Source organism: Cebidichthys violaceus, unplaced genomic scaffold (assembly GCF_023349555.1).
Source record: "Cebidichthys violaceus isolate CVI_PGR_0920_01 unplaced genomic scaffold, fCebVio1.0.p SCAF_22, whole genome shotgun sequence".
NCBI classification, from domain to species: domain Eukaryota; kingdom Metazoa; phylum Chordata; class Actinopteri; order Perciformes; family Stichaeidae; genus Cebidichthys; species Cebidichthys violaceus.
In genome coordinates this window covers 5,700,285-5,721,892 of record NW_027176395.1, presented here as the reverse complement: position 1 = coordinate 5,721,892, position 21,608 = coordinate 5,700,285, and the positions used below count along the sequence as shown (strand labels likewise).

At 42.7% G+C, this 21,608-nt stretch overlaps 2 protein-coding genes across 2 annotated transcripts; one reads left to right on the top strand and one right to left on the bottom strand.

Moving 5' to 3' along the window:
• The first annotated feature begins 39 nt into the window (after positions 1–39).
• Positions 40–4,253, top strand: psma6a (proteasome 20S subunit alpha 6a). Its single transcript, XM_068718026.1, has 7 exons — positions 40–200; positions 833–927; positions 1,144–1,225; positions 1,455–1,610; positions 2,054–2,232; positions 2,876–2,970; positions 3,349–4,253. The coding sequence occupies exons 1-7, from the start codon at positions 125–127 to the stop codon at positions 3,404–3,406; spliced, it is 741 nt and encodes a 246-aa protein (XP_068574127.1). The 5' UTR covers positions 40–124; the 3' UTR covers positions 3,407–4,253.
• A 3,161-nt stretch (positions 4,254–7,414) lies between these two features.
• nfkbiab (nuclear factor of kappa light polypeptide gene enhancer in B-cells inhibitor, alpha b) lies at positions 7,415–11,109 on the bottom strand. The gene is made up of 6 exons (XM_068717846.1): positions 10,797–11,109; positions 9,192–9,297; positions 8,887–9,097; positions 8,081–8,169; positions 7,691–7,951; positions 7,415–7,589 (listed from the first exon to the last, which is right to left on the bottom strand). Exons 1-6 carry the CDS (start codon positions 11,048–11,050, stop codon positions 7,554–7,556), a joined length of 957 nt encoding a protein of 318 aa, XP_068573947.1. The 5' UTR covers positions 11,051–11,109; the 3' UTR covers positions 7,415–7,553.
• Positions 11,110–21,608: the final 10,499 nt, after the last annotated feature.

The following is a 21,608-nucleotide window of genomic DNA, read 5'->3' as shown; positions in this document are numbered from 1 at the left end:
GGTGACCCGGATGTGGAAGATTCCAGTCGGACAGATCACATCCGGTGTACATGTTCTGCCTTGTTGTGGCTCTGTAGCCTCTCAATTTTGTTTCAACTTAAGTTTAACGTTATTTCCAGCCGGTATGTCTCGGGGGTCGAGTGCAGGCTTTGACCGCCACATCACCATCTTCTCCCCGGAGGGAAGACTCTACCAAGTCGGTGAGTAACGTTGGTGAAATGAACCAAACTCAACCTGCTCTGTCATCACTACTTGCTAACAGGCTATCATTAGCTAGCAGCTCCTTGCTAGCCCATTGATAACTCGTTGTTATTTAGAAAAGGAGTCGGTACATCGTGATCGGTTCAAAATACGGGCTACTGATATATGATTAACTGTAGTTGATTATAGTTATGTAGTAATTAAGTAACTAACAGGTTCGTTTTGTTGCAGTGGTGCTAGCTTCATAGCTACCTTTATTTAGCTGTGCAGTGCTACTATTAAATCATGTTTAACGTTAGATAAACATTTGTATAAGAATTTAAATTAATTCCTTATTTAGGTAATATGTAATAAATAGACAAGAAACCCGCTGATAACCCCAGCTCACAACTTTATTTATTAAGTCATAATTGTATGAAATGTTGGCCTAAGACCAATTTCAAACCTTCAAAAAGAAAATCTGTGAAGCATAAGAAAAGACTACCCAAATGTTAGAACGGTATAAATTGTGTAATACTTAAATAGTTGTGCGTATGTAAAATGAAGTTGCATGTAAAACAACTACCTTGGTAGGTTTGCACAGAACTGTCCAAAGTTTGAGGTGCAGCCTTTCCCTTCTATCTGTCTGCAGAGTACGCCTTCAAAGCCATCAACCAGGGAGGACTGACGTCCGTAGCGGTCAGAGGGAAGGACTGTGTTGTGGTTGTCACACAAAAGAAAGTTCCAGTGAGTATACATGCTCACATTAGTTTACAGACACACACACACACACACACACACACACACACACACACACACACACACACACACACACACACACACACACAGATGTTTATGTTTCTTTGTCCTCACAGAGAATGTGGTCAGATTCCATAACTTGCAGTACTTGTGGTGTATGTGACCTAGATATATCTTTCTGTCTTTGTCATGTGTTTTTCTCAGGACAAGCTGTTGGACTCCTTGACAGTCACACATCTGTACAGAATTACAGAGAACATCGGCTGTGTTATGACTGGAATGACGGGTAAGCAATGTGTCGTCCATCTGATGGTGAATACTCCTAGTCAGTCATTTAAAATGATATAATGGGTCAGTGACGGCCGTGTCTGACAACCAATGTTGAGAGTAATGAATCATTCGTCTCTACTACTCCTGTTGTCTCATGGACACATTTGTGCAAAGAAGTTCATCATATTCTTTCACTGTAAAAATGTTCCTGTTCTGTCATGTGTTTGTCCTCTTCCTCCCTCCAGCTGACAGCAGGTCTCAGGTGCAGAGGGCCCGGTATGAAGCGGCTAACTGGATGTATAAATACGGCTATGAGATCCCTGTGGACATGTTGTGCAAACGCATGGCGGACATCTCCCAAGTCTACACACAGAACGCTGAGATGAGGCCGCTAGGCTGCTGTGAGTAGTTTGCATGTGTGTCCTTTATGATTGTCTGTGTTCTATAATCGTTTCTTATTTTAACCAAAACTGACCTGTTAGAAATGTTCAAAACCACTTGTTGTTGCCCATTTTCTAAATATTATATGTTCCTTCATGACCAGAACCGGTCCATGCTTTGATATTAACATTACTTTGTGATGTATTGCGATCCATACTGAAAGCTGTTTTGGTAAGAGTGTTGTTAATATTGTGTAAACAGCGTTTCAGAGGGTTTTCATCACAGCTCGATTCTGAATATCGGCACAGAATATTTGCAGCTCCATTTTACATGTTATATCTTTGAAACCTGATATTGGTCCAGCCCCTGAACATGGCTGTTAGAAACAATAACAGGCCATGTCATCTGTTCAAACATCTGGTTAATGCTCTACTGTCCTGTCTTCATTCCCCTCTGCCTTAAGGTATGATCGTGGTCGGGCTGGATGAAGAGTTGGGTCCGCAACTCTATAAGTGTGATCCAGCCGGCTACTACTGTGGCTTTAAGGCCACGGCAGCTGGAGTCAAACAGACTGAGGCCACCAGCTTCCTAGAGAAGAAAGTCAAGAAGAAACTGGATTGGACCTATGAGCAGACCATCGAGGTAGCACGCACACAACCTGACTGATCGGGGCTGAATGTCATGGAATTATTTGGGAATTTCTTTGGCAGGGAAAGTCAAGGATTTTGGGTTGTCAAGTTTAGGTGTCAGAAAATGTCACTATACTGGAATGTGACTGCACTACTTAGTGGCTCTTTGAACAACTGAAGTGGAAACCAAACGCTTGCAGCCATTGATGCAGTTAAACAAATCAGGCACTGTAGGAATCCGGATATTAGTCTAATAAAAACTGCTTAGTTATTTATTAGATATTCTGTTCAAAATATTGGTTAATATTTCCCAGATATTAATGTACTCCCCTTGGTAGAAGAATAAGAAGTCAAAGCAAACAAGTGAAATATGTCACACAGATCTACATTTAATGTTTTACGTGTTAAAAAGTGGCCCTCCCTTATTAACAATTTAATGTTGTTGGTAGAAAAGGAGAGCAGGTGGACAAACATATGTGCTGTGGCTTTGTTTTTTTTCTAACGTCTTTTTAAAATGTCAAAAGATATTGAAACACATTTATACATTATGTCCCATCTTTCTCGATTATTTGACACTGTGAGCTCCCGTTTCCAAAGCTTTATTTTCTTTCCTTCTCTCATGCGTCTCAACAACTCTCCCTCTCTCCTCAAAACAGACGGCTATCTCGTGTCTGTCGAGCGTTCTGTCCATCGACTTCAAGCCCTCGGAGCTGGAGGTGGGAGTAATCACGACAAAAGAGTCAAGATTCAAGTGAGTATTTATCTGACTTTATTTATCTGATTTAAAGTCTTGCATTTTTTTTGTGCTGACACTGGCGGAAAAAAGTGAAATTGCTGAAACATGGTAATGTCTTGGCATTGTTAATAATGCATCAGAGCTATTTTTAAAAATTGATAAAAAACAGAATAGTGTTGTAATGGAAATTCCCTCAAACTAAAACCAGGGATGAGATCAAAGCAAGGGCTTACAGGGTTGAATGTGTTCTCAACATGTCCGTGTGTGCACGTGTGCGTGTGCGTGTGCGTGTGTGTGTGTGTGTGTGTGTGTGTGTGCGCGCGCGCGAGAAAGGCTTCTAAAATCTGGCTTAACAAAAAATGATGACCGTTAACTTGTGTGTTTGTGTTCCAGGATTCTGTCCGAGGCTGAGATCGATGTCCATCTGGTGGCTTTGTCTGAGAGAGAGTGAGGAAAGCCCCCCCCCACACACACACACACACACACACACACACACACACACACACACACACACCTCCTCCACACACGGGTTGTTCTCATCCTAGAAGGAAGATTAATGAGGAGTTGGTATCATCTTGTTCAGAATCTGCGGTACCGCACAGTGAGGTTGAGACACACAAAAACGATAAAACAGTAAAGAACAATATGGTCCTCATTAGCAGGTTGGGGAGAATATGTTTCCCACCTGCACTTGCCCCTCATCCATCTGTACTGATCATAGCCAGGACCTGACTGGAACCAATATTATCTATTGCATTTCTAGCCATACTGCAGGCAGCTGCCAAATGTCACAGAGACATTCAAATCAGTCCACATGCATAGATCAGTGGATGGAGCCCAGCCCAAATGACTTCCGTTGATGAGCGTGACATGAGCAGATAGGAAGAATGGGGTGTGGTGACACTACAACTACAGCACAATACCTCTTCATACCTCTTACAACTTACGGACTCTGTTGTTCAGTAGCTTCTTGAGTCACTGTCATCAGAGCTTCCAATCTTGTTTACTCAGGGCCGCCCCGATGTGTATCTCCCCCCATTTAATACCCGGCTTGAAAGTCCCGTCCCCCCCTCCGCCCTCCACTGTCTCTAGTTTCAGGATGATGTTTACGCTCTGGTGTACTCGGGGAACAGCTGTGGGAATTCTCCTATCATTGTCACACCCTCGTTCAGGTCTGCTCAGGTCAACGTCAAGGCGAAGTCACTGATTACATCATCCTCTCCCGTGTCTTGATCCTCCCGTCTGCTGCCACTGCTGTACATTACTGCACTTCTATTAAACACAATGTTTTTATCCAACACTTGAGTTCCCTTTTCTTTGCGTATCACCGCAGTGAATTTGAAGTAAATGTGAAGCGGGCAATTCAGACTTGAGAGCAGCATGTGCTTGTCTGTCCATGTTACAGTTCCTTCTCTGTGGGAGTGAACATTACTTTCAGATTCAGCATTGCCAATTTATAACTCCATAAGGTTTAGATTTCTGCTATATTATATCTTACTGGGATGTATTTTATGTGGAAGGACAATATAAATACATTTTTATTTACATTGTTTTGTTTCCCACTGCTCTTGACAGAGTGCTAAAGTTAAAAACATACAGTCAGGTCCATAAGTATTTGGACTGTGACACAACTTTTTTAATTTTGCTTATTTACACAACCCCAATGGATTTGAAACTAATCAGTCAATATGTGGTTGAAGTGTAGACTTTCAGCTTTAATTCAATGCCTAAAACAAAAGAATCGCAATGACCGTTTAGGAATTACAGCGACTTTTACACAGTCATCATTTTCAGAGGCTCAAAAGTAATTGGACAATTGTCTGATAAACGGTTTCATGGCCAGATGTGGCCTATTCTGTCACTATTTCATGACAAATGATGCCAACAATAGGATTCAAAATGTTATGTTTGCAGTTGGTAGTTGGTCCTTTGGAACTCTCAGCATGCGGACCAAAAAGGTGTCAATGCAAGTGAAGGATGACATTATTAGGTTAAAATAAGTGGTGTACTGTGGTGAAGAAAAACCCTTCATAACATCTACTGAAGTCAAGAACACTCTGCAGGAGGTAGACGTTCCATTGTTAAAGTCTACAATCAAGAGACGCCTTCATTAATTTAATTACAGAAGGTTTACAACAAGGTGCAAACCACTGGTAACACTGAAGAACAGGAAGTCCTCATTAGACTTTAACAGAAAACATCTGAAAAAGCCTGACCAGTTTGGGAAAAAGATTCTTTGGACAGATGAACCCAAGATGAACTTGTACCAGAATGATGGGAAGAGAAAAGTGTGGAGAAGGAAAGGAACGGCTCATGATCCGAAGCATACCACATCATCTGTTTAACATGGTGGAGGCAGTGCTTTGGATGGGCATGTATGGCTGCCAATGGAACAAGGTCACTGGTGTTCATTGAAGATGTCACAGCTGATAGAAGCAGCAGGATGAGTTCTGAGGTGTTTAGGGCTAATCTGTTCAGATTAAGCCAAGTGATAGAAAACTGATTGGATGGCGCCTCACAGTGCAGATGGATAATGACCTAAAACATGCTGTGAAAACTGGAATGGAATATTCTTCAATGGCCAAGTCAGTCACCTGATGTCAACCCAAGTGAGCAGCTTTTCACTTCCTTAAGATAAAACTGAAGCAGAAAGACCCACAAACAAGCAGCAGCTGAAGGAGGCTGCAGTAAAAAGCACCTCAAGGGAGGAAACTCACTGATTTTGGGGATGTTTATGGAGCCAGACTTCAGGCAATCATTGACTGCAAAGGATTTTCCTCCAAGTATGAAAAATAATGATTATATTCACAATTGTTAGTTTGTCCAATTACTTTTGAGCCTCTGAAAATGTGGGTGGTTGTGTAAAAGTGGCTGTAATTCCTAAACGGCCATTGTGATTTTTTTGTTTTAGACATTGAATTAAAGCTGAAAGTCTACACTTCAACCACATATTGACTGATTCGTTTCAAATCCATTGGGGTTGTGTAAATAAGCAAAATTAGAAAAATTGTATCACAGTCCAAATACTTATGGACCTGACTGTATACTAGCTGAGTAAAAGTCTGAAAGGTACTTTGGAGAGAAATATCACTATAGCAGTTGCACTGCTTGTCCCATATGATAGTGGGTGGGGGTGAAGACTGTGTCACATGTATGCATAATGTGTTGTACTCCCCCAAGATTGCGTATATGCAGCTCTTTTAAAATGCTTTAACTCCAAATAGTCCACCATCAACACTCTGCAGCGAAGCATAGATGTCTGTTTTTTGGGGGGGAAATATTTGTGGTGTTTACACAAGAATTTAGGCATGTTAAAAAGGGTCTTGCAATTATTTAAAATATATTAGTTTAGTTTGTATTCACAGCTATTATGAAGTTACATTACATCTCCACTGTATGTTAAAAGTTGCAGTGCGTAAAGCCAACACTGAGCTGCTTGATAATGACCTGATCTGCTTTATAATCATAGTTTCATAAGAGTAATTAGCAGTTTAACAGTTGATATTTATTTTACTGGAACTGGAGTAAAACTCCCTTCCTCCCTTCCTCCCCGGGCTTGACTGAAGCATCCTGTTCGGCGGAGATTCCCTTCTTTGGAGGAAGGAGAAGCGGTAATGTAGCGAACAGCTGAGTGTTCTGTTCCTGGGAATTTCCTGTCCCTTCCTCCTTAGCCCCGCCCTCCCAAAAACTTCCTGGTTTAGATAACTGGCCTCACAATTCCCCTTATGCTTCTTATCTCTTTTCTGCACACACACACACCCAGTACGAGGAACTGTTGCACGCTCAATTGGTCACCAGTTCCTCATTCAGTGGAAACAAGTTATCGGCCCTTTCCTGCATGACATGAAAATAAAACTCAGCTGTCACGTTTCAGTGGAGGCCTTCACAGAAGCAGACATACTGACGGCGGCAGAAGAGCCACGTGGTAAAAGTGATGTCTTGTGTAATTGCAGCCTTGTCGTATCGTCAGGCGCTGTTGATTATACATTGGGTACTTAATGAGCCGTCTCTCCAAACTAGTAGCCATCAATGACTAACTAATCGTTCAATCACATGCCACCCATCCCATCCCCACAAACATGCACACAGATTTTGTACTGTTAAATATGAGTGTCTTTAATTTAACTGGAGTGTGCTGGACTGCTGCCTGACATATACAACCTGCATCAACTGTACACATTCACAGCTTCCATAAAAAATACATCTTTGTATACACAGCATTTACAATATCATACAACAGAGCTGTTGCAGGTACATCTGTGTGGATGGATGATGTTTTTTTTTTTTGTGACAATTGATTTGCGCTGTCCACAGAATACGCGCAATCCTCTCATCATACAGCCAAACTCATCCCGTCGTGGTGTAGTCACAGCTCGGCGCGTTTGCTCTCCCGCGGCCCGGGACGGACCCGTTGCCGTCTGTTCCGTCGGCCGCCACACCAGCCGGCCGTCGTCCCCCCCCCCCCCCCCCCCCCCCAACGTTGTCGTGTGACGTCGTTGCAGGAAGTAGTGGACGTGCCGAGCCCTTTGTCTTGTCCTTTACCGTCATCATCGCATCCTCCTGCCTCTGTAACTTCCTCCTCCTCCTCCTCCTTCCTGCTAATGTCCATTCCACTGTATGTCGTCATAACCCACCTGCAAATACACAGAGATAAAAAAAAAAAAAAAAAGTCACACACTGGCCAGAGAGCTCATTTTAATGTCACGGTCGGCAGCTCCGCATTCTCAACACGCACCTCCTCGTCGGACTCGTCATCATCCTCCTCCTCGCTGTCGTCCTCCTCGCTGTCGGGCAGCTCCCGCAGGTCGGGATTGGTCAGCGAGTACAGCTCTTTCCGGATGTCGTCGTCGCTGCGGCCGTAGGTGAGGTGGAAGGGAGTGTGGCCCCCGGAGGTCAGGAGGTTGGGGTCCGCCCCTTTGTTCAGCAGCAGTCTGACCAGCGAGAGATTCTGCTGGTCCACGGCCAGGTGCAGCGCACTGCGACCGTTACGCTGCTCCTACAGGACAGGGAGAGAGTCAAGAGTTGAATTAGTGCCAGGTGGGAGCTGGTCCTTTCTATACATACATACTATGCAATTCTACACTACATAAGTGTATATTCTCACATATAGCTTTGGTGTGTGTACCTTTGAGTTAATGTCAGCTCCGAGATCCACCATGTTCTCCACCAGTGACAGGAAACCCTGAACTGAAGCCAGGTGGAGGCAGTTCTGACCTGCAAGAACACAATCACAGGAAGAGTTTAATAACTGACACAAGACCAGCATACGTCACATTTATATACCTGAAGTTTTCTACGAAAAGTCCAGGATCCAAAAAGGTGGGTCTCAAGTTAATTAAGATTTAGGAACAGCTAAACAGTATTTGTCTGGATTAATACTTTAATGTGGATTTATATTATTCTGCCATGTTAATGCTGATTACTAAGGGAGAACAGGCTTTTGTTAAAAAAAAAATGTTTACATTTAAAAACGTGGTTCCCACAAAGAAGAATCAGACATGTCCACACATCTTACTCTATTTGAAGCCTTAGCGTCTACCATCAGGAGCCACGTAATAGATGGGCTTTTGTCAGGAAGTGATGGTGTGAATGTGGCATTCCCCTCGCTCGCTTAAAATGTTTCCTTCCCTCTAAACATAGTGTTCAGGGATAATGGGATGATGGAAGTTACTCTTTTGGGGCCCACCATTCCTCCGTCTAAATAGCAGTTAAGACCAGCAGCAGACTGGCCAGTGTCTGGTCTGTTTCCAGGTGGAAATTACCTCCATAATATTCTAATAATGTCGAAATGTAGTCATTTAGCCTACCCCTGCTAAATCCAAACATTTCTGTTCCAAGTAAACGAGTATAGCTTCAACGTCGACAAATGAAGCATTTATCAGAAATGTTGTAAACAGTCAAAGAAACGCCATCCTTGTTCTGCAATCTCACCGTGATAGTTGCAGGCAGCCATCACCGTGTGCAGATGCTCCGGCGGACAGTTCTGCGTGAGGACGCTGAAGCACAGCAGGTTACCGTGGCGACAGGCGATGTGAAGAGGCGTGTCCCCGCTGTCGTCCACAAGTGTGGGGTCGCAGCCGGACACCAGCAGCCGCTGGCACACGTCCGCCTGGTCCGTTATCACTGCCAAGTGGAGAGGAGTCTGGGACGAGAAAGGAGTCAGGGGAAGACGGGTGAGTTGCCGAGTCAGAGGACATTTTCATTACTCTTCACGTGAAGATAATCCCCCTCAATACCTGTCTCTGGTCGTTCTGTGTGTCGAGGAAGTCTGTGTTCTTGGACAGGTCTATCATGGTTCTGATGTAGTCCTTGGCCTCGTGGATGATGGCCAGGTGGAGCAGCCTATAGAGACAGAGAGGGATGGTAGAAAACCTGTTACAATACACATAAACAACACAACCTAATCTATATTATTGTTGGTCCCCCCACAAGGAAACTAGTGACAGTCACTTGACATTCTGTAAGCCAGTAAATAACAGCAAATAACTCTGTTTGTGGGGTTTTCTGATACTGTTACTTTTGTACAGTGAAAAGCTGTCCTTAGCTACGATTGTGCTGATCAAGTGCAGACATAAGAGGTTTTGTTTTGTTTAGATTATTGCAAAGTATTCAAAAATCAGCTCTGAAAAAGTTGAACAATGTTGTGTGACTTATACGCATTCCCATCAGCAGGAAGTACAATCCTGAAAGAAAAACTTCAAGTAGTACACATAAGTTCCCCAAGTTTCCACGTCTCAGACCCCCAAACAGTCAAAAGATTGTTGATGCAGTTTATTTGATATTGAATTACTGAAATTGTTTTCTTTTCATTTAGACTCAGATCAAATCGATAGTTTTGTAAGCGTAGCAGAGCAGCCAGTTTAGCACTTGATGTATTGGGAATAGTTTCCTTAGAATGCCATTACAGGTAATGAATGTAAACAAATGTAATAAACGCCCACTAGAAGCTGTTGATGACCTCCAAGTGTTCCCCAGACCCCATGTTGAGAACCTCTCATGCCTGTTACATGATTTCAGGCCTAATATGAGACAGTTTCGGCTCTTCGTCCTGATTAATAAAGTCATGTTGTTCAACTTTTGCCTCGATAGCGCATCACGTATGCACGTGCCATGAGAACAGTTACCTGAGTCTGAACTATTAACTTATATTATATATTATAACTAGATAGATAGATAGATAGATAGATAGATAGATAGATAGTAACTGTATTAGTTGTTCCGGGGGGGAACCAGGGGGAACAACTAATGTTGTTCCCCCTGGTCTTATGACAGCAACGAGCCGCAGACACGTATTCCAGAAGTGGGTTTCGCCCTCAACCCTCTGCACACTTAACTTTTTGTGTAATTTAAGGTACTTTTTCTTGTTTTGTTTTTTTCCACTTCTTCTCGCATCACGGGAGCGCGCGTCGGTCGGATTCCTTGGCGGCGCGCCCGGGACTTTCCCAGTCTGACCCTGCGGCCATAGTAGATTCCCTCCTGATAATAGCCTTTTGTTTACGTCCTCCACCGCAGTGCCTGACCGCAACTAAACCCCTTATCAAACCGGACACCCGTTATGTGTATTGTTAACGCTGCGGCCACGTCGTTTTTTTTAAGAGCCCTAATCCTACATGAAGCCCCAACACGGACACAGTTGGGCCTGTTCCTTTGCATTGTAATGACAGGCTACAGGCAGACATTCCCCACAGGAAAGGGATCAAATTACCTCCGATACCCGCGAGCTGGGCCTTCTTCTCAGATACTACGATACTACAAGCCGAGCCGTAACGTTACATTCAGAGAACTCGCAAATATCCCCATGCTTCGTTTTTTTTCTAACGATTTATCCTGGTCCGACTTACGTGTCTCCGTCCTCCGTGATTTGCGTTTTCCATTCGTGCGGCTCTCCGGTTACAATGGGAGGTTGTTTGCGCTGCGGCGGCTCGCACTCCAACTGGAGCAGACGGATCTCGGCCGCCACAGCTTGGTACTCATCCTCCTTCAGCGAGTCCAGGCCGCTGTCCAGCCGCTCCTCCGTCGACGGAGCCGGCTTCCCTTCTTTCGACTCCCGGCCGTAATCCATTTGGTTTAATATGCTGGTCCGGTGGAGGGCCATGGTGGCTTGTTGTTCGGGACGAGGGTGCGCGTAGTTGTCTGCGGGCGGAGTTGTGCAGCTGGCTGTTAATGCCCTTCTGCTGCGGCGGGGCGGAGCTAACGACTAGGTGGGGGATTTCCAGAACACTGTCACTCAGAATAACACAGTGTACAGAGGCGCTGGCACCAAGAGGGGATTTCTATTCAGACACATATAAATACACTCCCCAGTTTGTCACCAAGAGACCAAAGTCTCTTTGCAGGCTACTCTTTCTGCACTCAACACACACACACATTTCTGCAGTATTTCAGTCTTTGCATAAGTGTTTCCTCAACAAATGTCATCTCTATCTACACCTCCAACTTGAAATCAGCAGTTACTTCTCAGTTAGTATGCAAACTATATAGTATTATAGTAGTATTTGTATGCACTGCTCAGTCAACCCTGCACAAAATAATAAGGAAAGCAGTGCAATCAATAACTCCAGTGTTAATTCTACAAGAATGGGGAAATCAGAATACGTTGAAGCACAGGATTCTGGTGCATTTGTATGGTTGCACATATACTATGGTTGGTGAGGGGTGGTTGCATGGAGAGTCCTAAAACTGGAACATTCGTCAGCACATCGCTGCTGAATCTCTTGAACAGAAGGAAATGTTGCTCAGCGGCCCCTCTGCGTTTGAGAGGAAGACCTGCAGGTGGAGGTTTGTGCAGCCTGTACAAGTGTGAGTGCAATGTGATTTGAGCCTACGTATCGTACCATGAAAACACAAGAACAAACCAACATGCAGTGGACCCCCCTCCAAACACACACACACACACACACACACACACACATTTTTCTCCAAAAAAATCTGTATCATTTGTTTCTTGCAAGCGTCAAACCAACCGTGCTTAACATAGAGAGTGATGCCACTGCTGATTTAATACTGAGATGAGGATTAAGCTCCCACTGATTCTGTGGCAGTGCCTTTAATAACCCAGTATCGGATCACTCATCCAGTTCCTCTGAGGATGAAAATGGAAGGACTCCAAGGCCGCGAGACTTGGCGAGCCTCTGACCGATCCCTTTCAACAAAAAAAACAAACATTGAGTCGAACGTGATGTTCCGGAGGCCCTGAGGGAAACTCCAGGCTTGTTTTACCTCCCATTGTTCCGTCTGTGCAACCAGTTAGACGGGGACGCTCAGCACATTTTTTACTGTCACGATAGTAGCACATTTATGCAAATATGTGCTGTTTGTCGACCAGAAAACAGTTTCTGCGGAGAAATTAGATTTGGGTATTTGCCATGTTGCACAGGGTTGAACTGAGAATAATTTGCTGTGCGACAATTGCATGTCTCAGTTTGACATTGCATTCTGCGTCTGTATGTCAGTTTGTGATGCAGCGATGGGAAGACTGTAGAGAGAGCAACAAACCACACGGCCCCCAGTTCATCAGTACATGCTATGCATCCACAGTGAAAACAAGACCTCTGTTTGAACCGTAATAAGGCAGATGAATGGGGGAGAGGAATGCACACAGCAGGCTGGAATGGATTGTGCTGCATTTTTGCACAAAGCTGTATGTATTTAGACATGAATTTTATATTTCAAGTATATTTGAAACGTTTACCAAACTTCTACACCAGTCTACATCGCTCAGCTTTCCATTTGTGAGTTCATATTTATCCGTTTATGTTTACTTTCCAGACAAACATAATTTGATAAAGGTCAATCGAACCAATCATGAGCGTCAAAGTGGATTAACGGTGTTGGACACTGAGAGGAAGCACGAGGGATATCTTTTTCCTCTTCAAATGCAGATACGTGTAAATGATGCCGATATGACTAGAGTTATCGTTTTGATCTGAAACCAGAGCAGCTCTGCATCGTTATTGGAACCGACAAGAAAAATCTGCAGCATCCGATGCTTAAAAGGGTCCAGAAACTAAACTGTAATGCATTTAACAAACATCTAAAGGTTGCACTAGCAGCAGCAGACATGGAGGGAAGGAACTACTCTTGCAAAAGGGAGAAATGAGCCTGTATTTGTTTTGTGTGTTGAGTGTTTTCCCGGGGTGTCTCCCAGCTGGCTTTTCTGGGCTTTTCAAAATGTAACCCGAGTCATTCACACTTTGTTGATGACCTATTTATGGTTGGAGTGTGCTCTAACTGGAAAATCTGGGAAAGGAAACCGAGATGGTGTAACCAAGTCTGTGATAAGCTCAGTCTTTATGATGCTTGTGATATTTTAGAGGGGGGAGGATTTAGTCTAATGCTTTGCTACTGTGGAACTCGCTACCGTATGTGTCCCAGCAGGAATGCGCTTCCAAGAAGAAAAGACAAAAAGACTGTAAAACAAACATTTAAGAATGATTTAGGCCAATTTTGTATCGTTTGTGACTGTTGTACTTCAGGATTGGAGTGAGAAGAACGGACTAGCGTGCAGCCGCTGATTTTTCCAGAAAAACAAAACAAGTTCAGGCCAGCCACAAAGAGGAAGAAGCAAACTTTGAGTCCTCTGCAGATGGTTAGTAAGAAGAAAGAATTCCAGTGCACAAAACTACAGCCGTCCTCCACTTTCCTTAAAACACAGACCAACCAGTCTGCTTCTCTGTCGAGACCAGCAGAGAAATGACCGGCAGAGAAATGACCCATAGACGTCAGGCGAAGTCAGGGAATTAACCCTTTTCATATTGGTCTTTTAAATATTTTCATTTGAGCTTTTACTGGAATAAACGTAAAGGGAACCGGGTTGAATGACAGCCAGATATTGTTCTTGGCATGCTGGTCTCTCACCTCAGTGTTTTCTCTCTGTAACAGTAAAAAAATTAAAAAACACCAAAGAGGAGCTTAAGCGGTAAAATAACATCGGCTTAATGGACAAACGCTGCCAGTTCCTGGCACCCAGTGTTCCACAGGCACTGGTTTTCCAGTAGACCAGAACCACTACTATATCGCGTTCAGCTCACTACACTGTGCAGCGTCTATGAAGTATAGACCTTTTCAAACTTGGTGACCAGGTGATTTGTAGAATGTGTATTAATGAGAATACATCACCATCATAACAAATAACAAATATCTTTCATGTAGGATGATTTTGGGATAGAAGTTTGGGAGCAGCATTTTAAAATGAAAGTCTTTGTCTCTGAGCGTGACTGTGTGTATGCTATGTGAGCTACTGTGTCTCTATTGAATATTTGCTTTAGAACAATAGCCATTCTTACATAAATGTGTGACTGTATGCACACCTGCCTGTACAGTATCTGTGTGCAAGTGTGCGTGCTCATGTGACTGTGTGTGTGTGCAGTGGGAATCCCTGGGCATTCTGACATGTACAGCACAGGATGACTCACCATGAATCATTGAAATCAGCCACACACAGTAAAATACATGATGGTGAAGGGTCAAAGTGAACAATGACTCATCAAATGACATTCTGAACTTGTGACTGCGCGGAGAACAGAAAGCATGACAGAGAAAGCCCCCTCTGATGAGCTCCTCTGACACACTGGGGCTTCACTGTTTTACCTGTTCCTCCACCCGCTCTTCCCTTTTTTCCTCTACTTCCTGCTTCCTATACCGGAATGCAGACTGACTTCTTGTCTGGCAGACTTTCCACTGTATTTACAGTCACATGCTGTAAATGTTTGCTGTTGTTTCCGCCCTCTCTTTCGAAAAGACAAACAAAACAAAAAAATGGCAATATTCAGATTCACAAGTGAGCAGAGCTATGGTCCAAAAAGTATTTTAATCAGAGACCATTATCTAAAAGCAAAATGCACATCACAGTATATATGCCGACCTCCTGTGTATGTGAAGTATGTTTTAAATTCAAGTCTGGTTTAATCAGTGGTGAGATGTCACAGAGTAGAATTACTATAGCACTGTACTTTTGAAGGTATTGTACTTTATTAGAGTATTTCAATTGTATTTAACTTTATACTTATCCTTAATTTCAGAGTAAAAAAAAATTAGCCAGAGACAGGCTAGGTTTAAAATGTGCTTTCAAATGTTGCAGGAATATTCATATATATACCCTATAGAAAAATATTATTTTTTAAATAATGAGTTGCAGTTTAAGTAGTTTTACGAGCATTTTATCTGCATTCAACAAATAACTAATATTTAGTAGAAGACATTATATACAGTCCTACCTTCCTGGTTTCTTATTTTTTTGCATATTCGTCACACTTAAATGTTTCAGATCATCAAACAAATTTTAATATAAGACAAAGATAACCCGAGTAGAGACAAAATGCAGTTTTTAAATGATGATTTAATTTATTAAGGGAGAAAAGCTATCCAAACCTACCTGGCCCTATGTGAAAAAGTAATTGCCCCCCCTTGATAAATCATGAATGAACTGTGATTTTTTTGGAAAGCTGAGTTCAATTTCACTAGCCACACCCAGGCCTGATTACTGTCAGACCTGTTGAATCAAGAAATCACTTAAATAGAACCTGTCTGACAAAGTGAAGTCGGCTAAAAGATCTCTAAAAGCAACACATCATGCCGCGATGTAGAGAAATTCAAGAACAGATGAGAAACAAAGTAACTGACATGCATCAGTCTGGAAAGACCCCAGAACAACATCTGAAGAACTGCAGGCCTCACTCTCCTCAGTTAAGATCAGTGTTCATGATTCAACAATAAGAAAGAGACTGGGCACAAATAGCACCCATGGGAGAGTTCAAAGGCGAAAGCCACTGCTGAGCAAAAAGAACACAAAGGCTCGTCTCACATTTGCCAAAAAACATCTTGATGATCCCCGAGACTTTTGGGCAAATATTCTGTGGACTGATGAGACAAAAGTTGAACTTTTTGGAAGGTGTGCGTCCCGTTACATCTGGCATAAAACTGATACAGCGTTTCATAAAACCAACATCATACCAACAGTCAAACATGGTGGTGGTAGTGTGATGGTCTGGGGCTGCTTTGCAGCTTCAGGACAGCAGCAGGACAATGATCCGAAACACACCAGCAAGTCCACCTCTGAATGGCTCAAAAAAAGCAAAATGAATGTTCTGGAGTGGCCTAGTCAAACTCTGGACTTAAATCTGATTGAGATGCTGTGGCGTGACCTTCAACGAGCCGTTTCTGATCGAAAACCATCCAATGTGGCTGAATTAAAACAGTTCTGCAAAGAAGACTGGGCCAAAATTCTTCCACAGTGATGTGAAAGACTCATTGTCAGTTATCGCAAACGCTGGATTGCAATTGTTGCCGCCAAGGGTGACAAAACCAGTTATTAGGTTTAGGGGGCAATTACTTTTTCACATAGGGCCAAGTAGGTTTGGATAGCATTTCTCCCTTAATAAATTAAATCATCATTTAAAAACTGCATATTGTATTTACTCGGGTTATCTTTGTCTAATATTAAAATTTGTTTGATGATCTGAAACATTTAAGTGTAACAAATATGCAAAAAAATAAGAAACCAGGAAGGGGGCAAATACTTTTTCACAGCACTGTATATATAATATTTTATGTTCCACTTTGTGCAAAAATGATGAGTGCTAACTGTTGCTGCTGCTGTAAACATCTTTATCAACTCACCAGAGACCATTCAAATAGCAAACGAAGGTACTGCCTGGCTTTTAGTTCTGATTACTTTGCAGTCGTGTTGTTAACTCATTTGTTGATGTTCCTGGGTTTTGCTGAGTCTGCTTTAATGGACTGTGGGGGGTTCATGCAGTCAGCAGTGCAGACTTCCCTTTAGCTAGGACCGGTTGTTTTTCTTCCCTTCTATCTTACAGCACTTTGCTGAAAACAGTTGCTCAACCTGCACAGATTCACAGCTCCAGCTTCCTGTTATTTAGTGCAATAGTGAGCACCGGACAACCAGAATCTAATGTTAATTTTCCTGGAGAACGCTGCAGCTTCTCATTGGGTGCAAAGACACCACACCAGGCCGCCCGGACTGCAGTTACCACCGTCTGGGTAGCAATGACAAAACAGCAGCAGGTAATGCAGGTCAGCTCTCTGTCAGCAGGGGGAGCAAGAGGGCTGCTGTCAGTCAATACAAAAAACTGTCAATCGTTTTCATTGTATAATAAGGATAATTATTATGATTATTATTATAACAGCACTTTACTGAAAAAAGTTCTAAAAAAGACAATAATATTAATAATAATAATACTAATTACTATTCTTAACCCTCCTGTTATGTTCCGGGTCAAATTGACCCGTTTCAAAGTTTGAAAATCTAGAAAAAATAGTTTAAAGTACTTTTTCTGTATGAAACTTTTCTGCTTGCCTTATTTAGTGTAATCAACGTTTAAAAAAATAAATAAAAGACCTACCCCCTGCAGTTTTCTATAACAGAGATGATGTTCGGCAGTGAAAATGGAGGCTATAAGGGGTCAGAAGTGGCAAGTTTAGACCATTTCTTTCTTTGAAAACGTGAGACAAAGTATTTCTTACTCCCTCCCACCATGTTTCACCCCATTTCTCTCTCACACACACACACACACACACACACACACACACACACACACACACACACACACTCTTTCTCACTACCCCACCTGTGCGAGAAATACAGATACTACTTTGACGGGAACCTTTTATAAACTCCACCCGCACTTAGCAGGGGAGGGTTGCTTGAGAGTCCTACCAACATTACACTCTGCAGATGCAAACAACACAGCAGCGTACTGTAGGACAACATGAGCAACAGAAACAAAAGGATGAGGCTCTGGAGCACATCCTTGATCACAACAGTGAAATAGAGGAGGATGTGTCTGAAGATGAAGACCATCTTGAGGTCAATTCAGATTATAATGGTACTGATTATGAACCATCAGATGAGGAAACGAGGAAATGAGGAAACACAATCTCTCACACACACACACACCTCGTTCATTGTGCTCATCTCTTGTTCATTTTTGTAAATGTCTGTTTCTTAACACTATAAATTAACATAAATGAAGTTTACTTTCAATACAAATCCTTATGACTCATTTGGCTTGATTTTGAGTGAGCGGGTCAATATGACCCTGAACAGCAGAGGTGTCTCATCTCTATTTATCTACATCACCCCATGAAAAAAAGAAAGTTTCAAAATGTACAAAAAATTTAGAAATAAATAAATGTTATAGTAGACTAATGCAATTTATATCTAGGTTTTTCCAAAGTACCTAAAAAATTGTAAAACATGTATTTTTCATGAAAACGAGTGAGTTATCCTAATTGAACTATGATCTATGGAGGGGTGAATAACTCCATTCCACTAAATACTGATTGTATTGTTAGTATTGGAGTTGGTGATCAGATACAAACTATATTTATTAGGATTTTTTGGTTTCTGACCACTTTTGGACGATTAAACATGCACCGGGTCAATTTGACCCGCGAACATCATGGCTGTACCTAAAACACGAACATAACAGAAGGGTTAATATTATTTGTATTATAATAATCCACCGCAAGCCAACATAACAGCTTCAAACTATCGTATTGGGTGCTGTGACTCTGGTCCACTAGATGGCGACAGGTGATCGCTTTATTGGGATGTTACAGGTCTCTGCTGTCACTCAACACAGCGGACGTTTGTCCTCAAACTCTACGTTTAACGAAGAGTTGATAGGAGTTCATGGATGATTACAGTGCTTTTATTTCCCCCCTCATCACCGAAGAGCTGATCAGCAAGCCGGTGGAAATTCGACACGTGGCACTAAGTGAAAGCTACATTTAACCATTAACTCAAGTCCTAAAACTAAACTGACAGTCCTCTCATTAGACGAGAACTAGTGAAATGCCTTAATTTAACAGGTTTCCTTATTTTTCTATCAGACGCGCGCGCGCGCACACACGGGCACGACACACACACACACACACACACACACACACACACACACACACACACACACACACACACACACACACACACACACGCAATGTACAAATACAGTTCCCAGACAGACAGCTGAGCTGTATAATACTGCAGTACTTAAAGGCTTGTGACTGAGAAGCACAGATCAATAGAGTCATTTTCAGCAGTCTGGAGGATTATCCACCTCACTGCCCACTGATGCGATGCAAACTACACACACACACACACACACACACACACACACACACACACACACACACACACACACACACACACACTTCATGTCCTCCACCCCCCCCCCCCATGTCTGTGGATCCATATTTTTTTTTACAGGAAATCGACTTGAGAACATTTCTCCTGTTACTACTGAAAGCTGCCTGTTCTTTCCTTCCCCCAGTAGAATATTTGGGTTTTATAATGTTATCCTCGCGGCGGAGCTCTGAGTCCCAATGCACTCCTTTGTCTTAGTTATCATCACATGGTCATTTGATTTGAAATGTTCCGCGAATATACATGATGTGCATCAACTTAACAGTGAACATTGATCTCCCTAATATGTTGTGATGCCGTCATAATTCAGTCGGTTAATTATGAGCAAATGTAATACAGTGATGTGAAATAAATCACAATTTTGACTTTAGGTTAGAGAACAAGTGAAAATGATTAGATAATAGAGAAAATAATTTGACTTGGTTTCTTATTGTTTGGACTATCAGTATTTAAAAAAATGTAAATCATTTATAACGTTTGCTCTTATTTATTTGTATTTTTTTCTGATATAAACGGGCTTCCATGCGATAAAAAGTGGGGTGAAAGAAGTGAAAAGAATCTGACAGAGGCCTCCGTCACTCACGTTCAGTCAGTCGGGTCAATACCGGCTGAACCCGGGTCAAGGTTTCTCTGTGGGAGACATTAGCAGCTGACAATTACAGTGAAAAACCACCCAAATAAAAGTCCAGATAGCCTGGTGCTTAATTAGTTTTTAGTGTTGGAGCCTCCGCCACCAATCCCCTTCTCTATTCTCATTTCTATTCCCCAGGCGGCCCTCGTCAAGCCAGCAGCCCGACCCTCGAGCTCGTTCTCACGCTCATCCGCCTTGATTGATTTCCAGGGAGCGACGCCGGCTGGCATGAGCCCACTGGCCGAGCTGGAGACCGCCTGGCTCGCGCGGAAGGGCCGGCCAAGCCCGGGGGGGGAGGACGGATGGATAGATAGATAGATGAATATCCCTCCGATCTCTTATCAGCTAGTGCAGCTTCTAGTGGGATGGGTGTGAATAGCCTACACGCCGACACGCCTACACCCACACACCCACACACACGCACGCACGCACAGCGCGCACGCGGGTGCAGAGAGGAAAAGCTATGCCCGAGGTATTCCCACCACCACAACAACAAAGACACCGATAATCAAACACTTGAGCGGGACAGAAACCGTCATTAGTTTACTCTTAAAGAGGTATGATCTGTATCCGAGTCCCCACGGGGTCTGTTTCTATAATTACACCGACTCCGACACACACCGGACGAGGTTTTTCTGACAGGTGAAAGCACATCAGCTTCTAGAAAATAAGAGGAAAAGATCATCAACGTGGGAACATCAGCGATATGTTATTTCACACCCCAGCAAGTAAAATAACGGATAAAACTCAGAATTCCACTGATTACAACGACTCAGTGATTATGATATGATGCGCGTGAGTAATATTAATAAATCATTATATATTTTAACCATAATGCAGACTTCCTGATTACCTCGGAAATTAGATGTGAACCCACTTATTTCCTTGTGACAACATGAGAGTTAAAAGCTGCAGTTCTCCAACAATGTTAACCACATTTATAAAAACTAAATATATATATATATATATATATATATATATATATATATATATATATATATATATATATATATATATAAACTAGCGTTTTATTTCAAGTGGGCCACACTATGACAGAAGAAGAGTTAGGTACAGTAAAACAATGTTGGTCCCATAAAAATGAAAACGTACATTCAATATAATTTAGAACCTATAGTTTGTACGATGTATACCCAATGAACCACCAACTAATGTTTATTTTAGGGTATTCAACTCTAACGGCTTCTTTAAAACACTTGATAAGTACACACTAACATTCATGCTCATGCATGTGGGTTAAGCTCAAAATGTTACTATGATTTACTGATATTTAATAAATAAAAAAGGCTAACGCTAATTAGCCAACTAATAAAGCCTACTAAAGGATACTGGCCCTGGACGAAAAGTGTGTGTGTGTGTGTGTGTGTGTGTGTGTGTGTGTGTGTGTGTGTGTGTGTGCGACAGACAGAGAGAGACTGGTGAATTAAAAAAAGAACACACGCACCACGGATAATGCTCTCTCTCTCTCTCTCTCTCTCTCTCTCTCTCTCTCTCTCGCTGTCAACACACCTGCGCGCGAACCTATCCCTCTCTCTCCCTCTCTATCTCTCCTCCTCTCCCTCTCTCTCTCTCTCTCTCTCTCTCTCTCTCTCTCTCTCTCTCTCTCCCTCTTTATCTCTCTCTCTCTCTCTCTCTCCCTCTCCCTCTTTATCTCTCTCTCTCTCTCTCTCTCTCTCTCTCTCTCTCTCTCTCTCTCTCTCTCTCTCTCTCTCTCTCTCTCCCTCTCCATCTCTCTCTCCTGCTCTCTCTCTCTCTCTCCCTCCCTCTCTTCGCCACTTCAAAGCTCTGCTTGAAAGTGGGCTCGAGACAGGAGTTGTTGTTCTTTCCGCCTGGCGGTGC

Excerpts from the sequence above, each read along its gene's own strand:
- psma6a (XM_068718026.1), top strand. The coding sequence starts at position 125 with ATGTCTCGGGGGTCGAGTGCAGGCTTTGACCGCCACATCACCATCTTC. Across the intron at positions 928-1,143 it reads TCACACAAAAGAAAGTTCCA|GACAAGCTGTTGGACTCCTT; the intron begins GTGAGTATACAT and ends TGTTTTTCTCAG. Across the intron at positions 1,611-2,053 it reads GATGAGGCCGCTAGGCTGCT|GTATGATCGTGGTCGGGCTG; the intron begins GTGAGTAGTTTG and ends CTCTGCCTTAAG.
- nfkbiab (XM_068717846.1), bottom strand. The coding sequence starts at position 11,050 with ATGGCCCTCCACCGGACCAGCATATTAAACCAAATGGATTACGGCCGG. Across the intron at positions 9,298-10,796 it reads ATCACGGAGGACGGAGACAC|GCTGCTCCACCTGGCCATCA; the intron begins GTAAGTCGGACC and ends CTGTCTCTATAG. Across the intron at positions 7,590-7,690 it reads ATGACGAGTCCGACGAGGAG|GTGGGTTATGACGACATACA; the intron begins GTGCGTGTTGAG and ends GTGTATTTGCAG.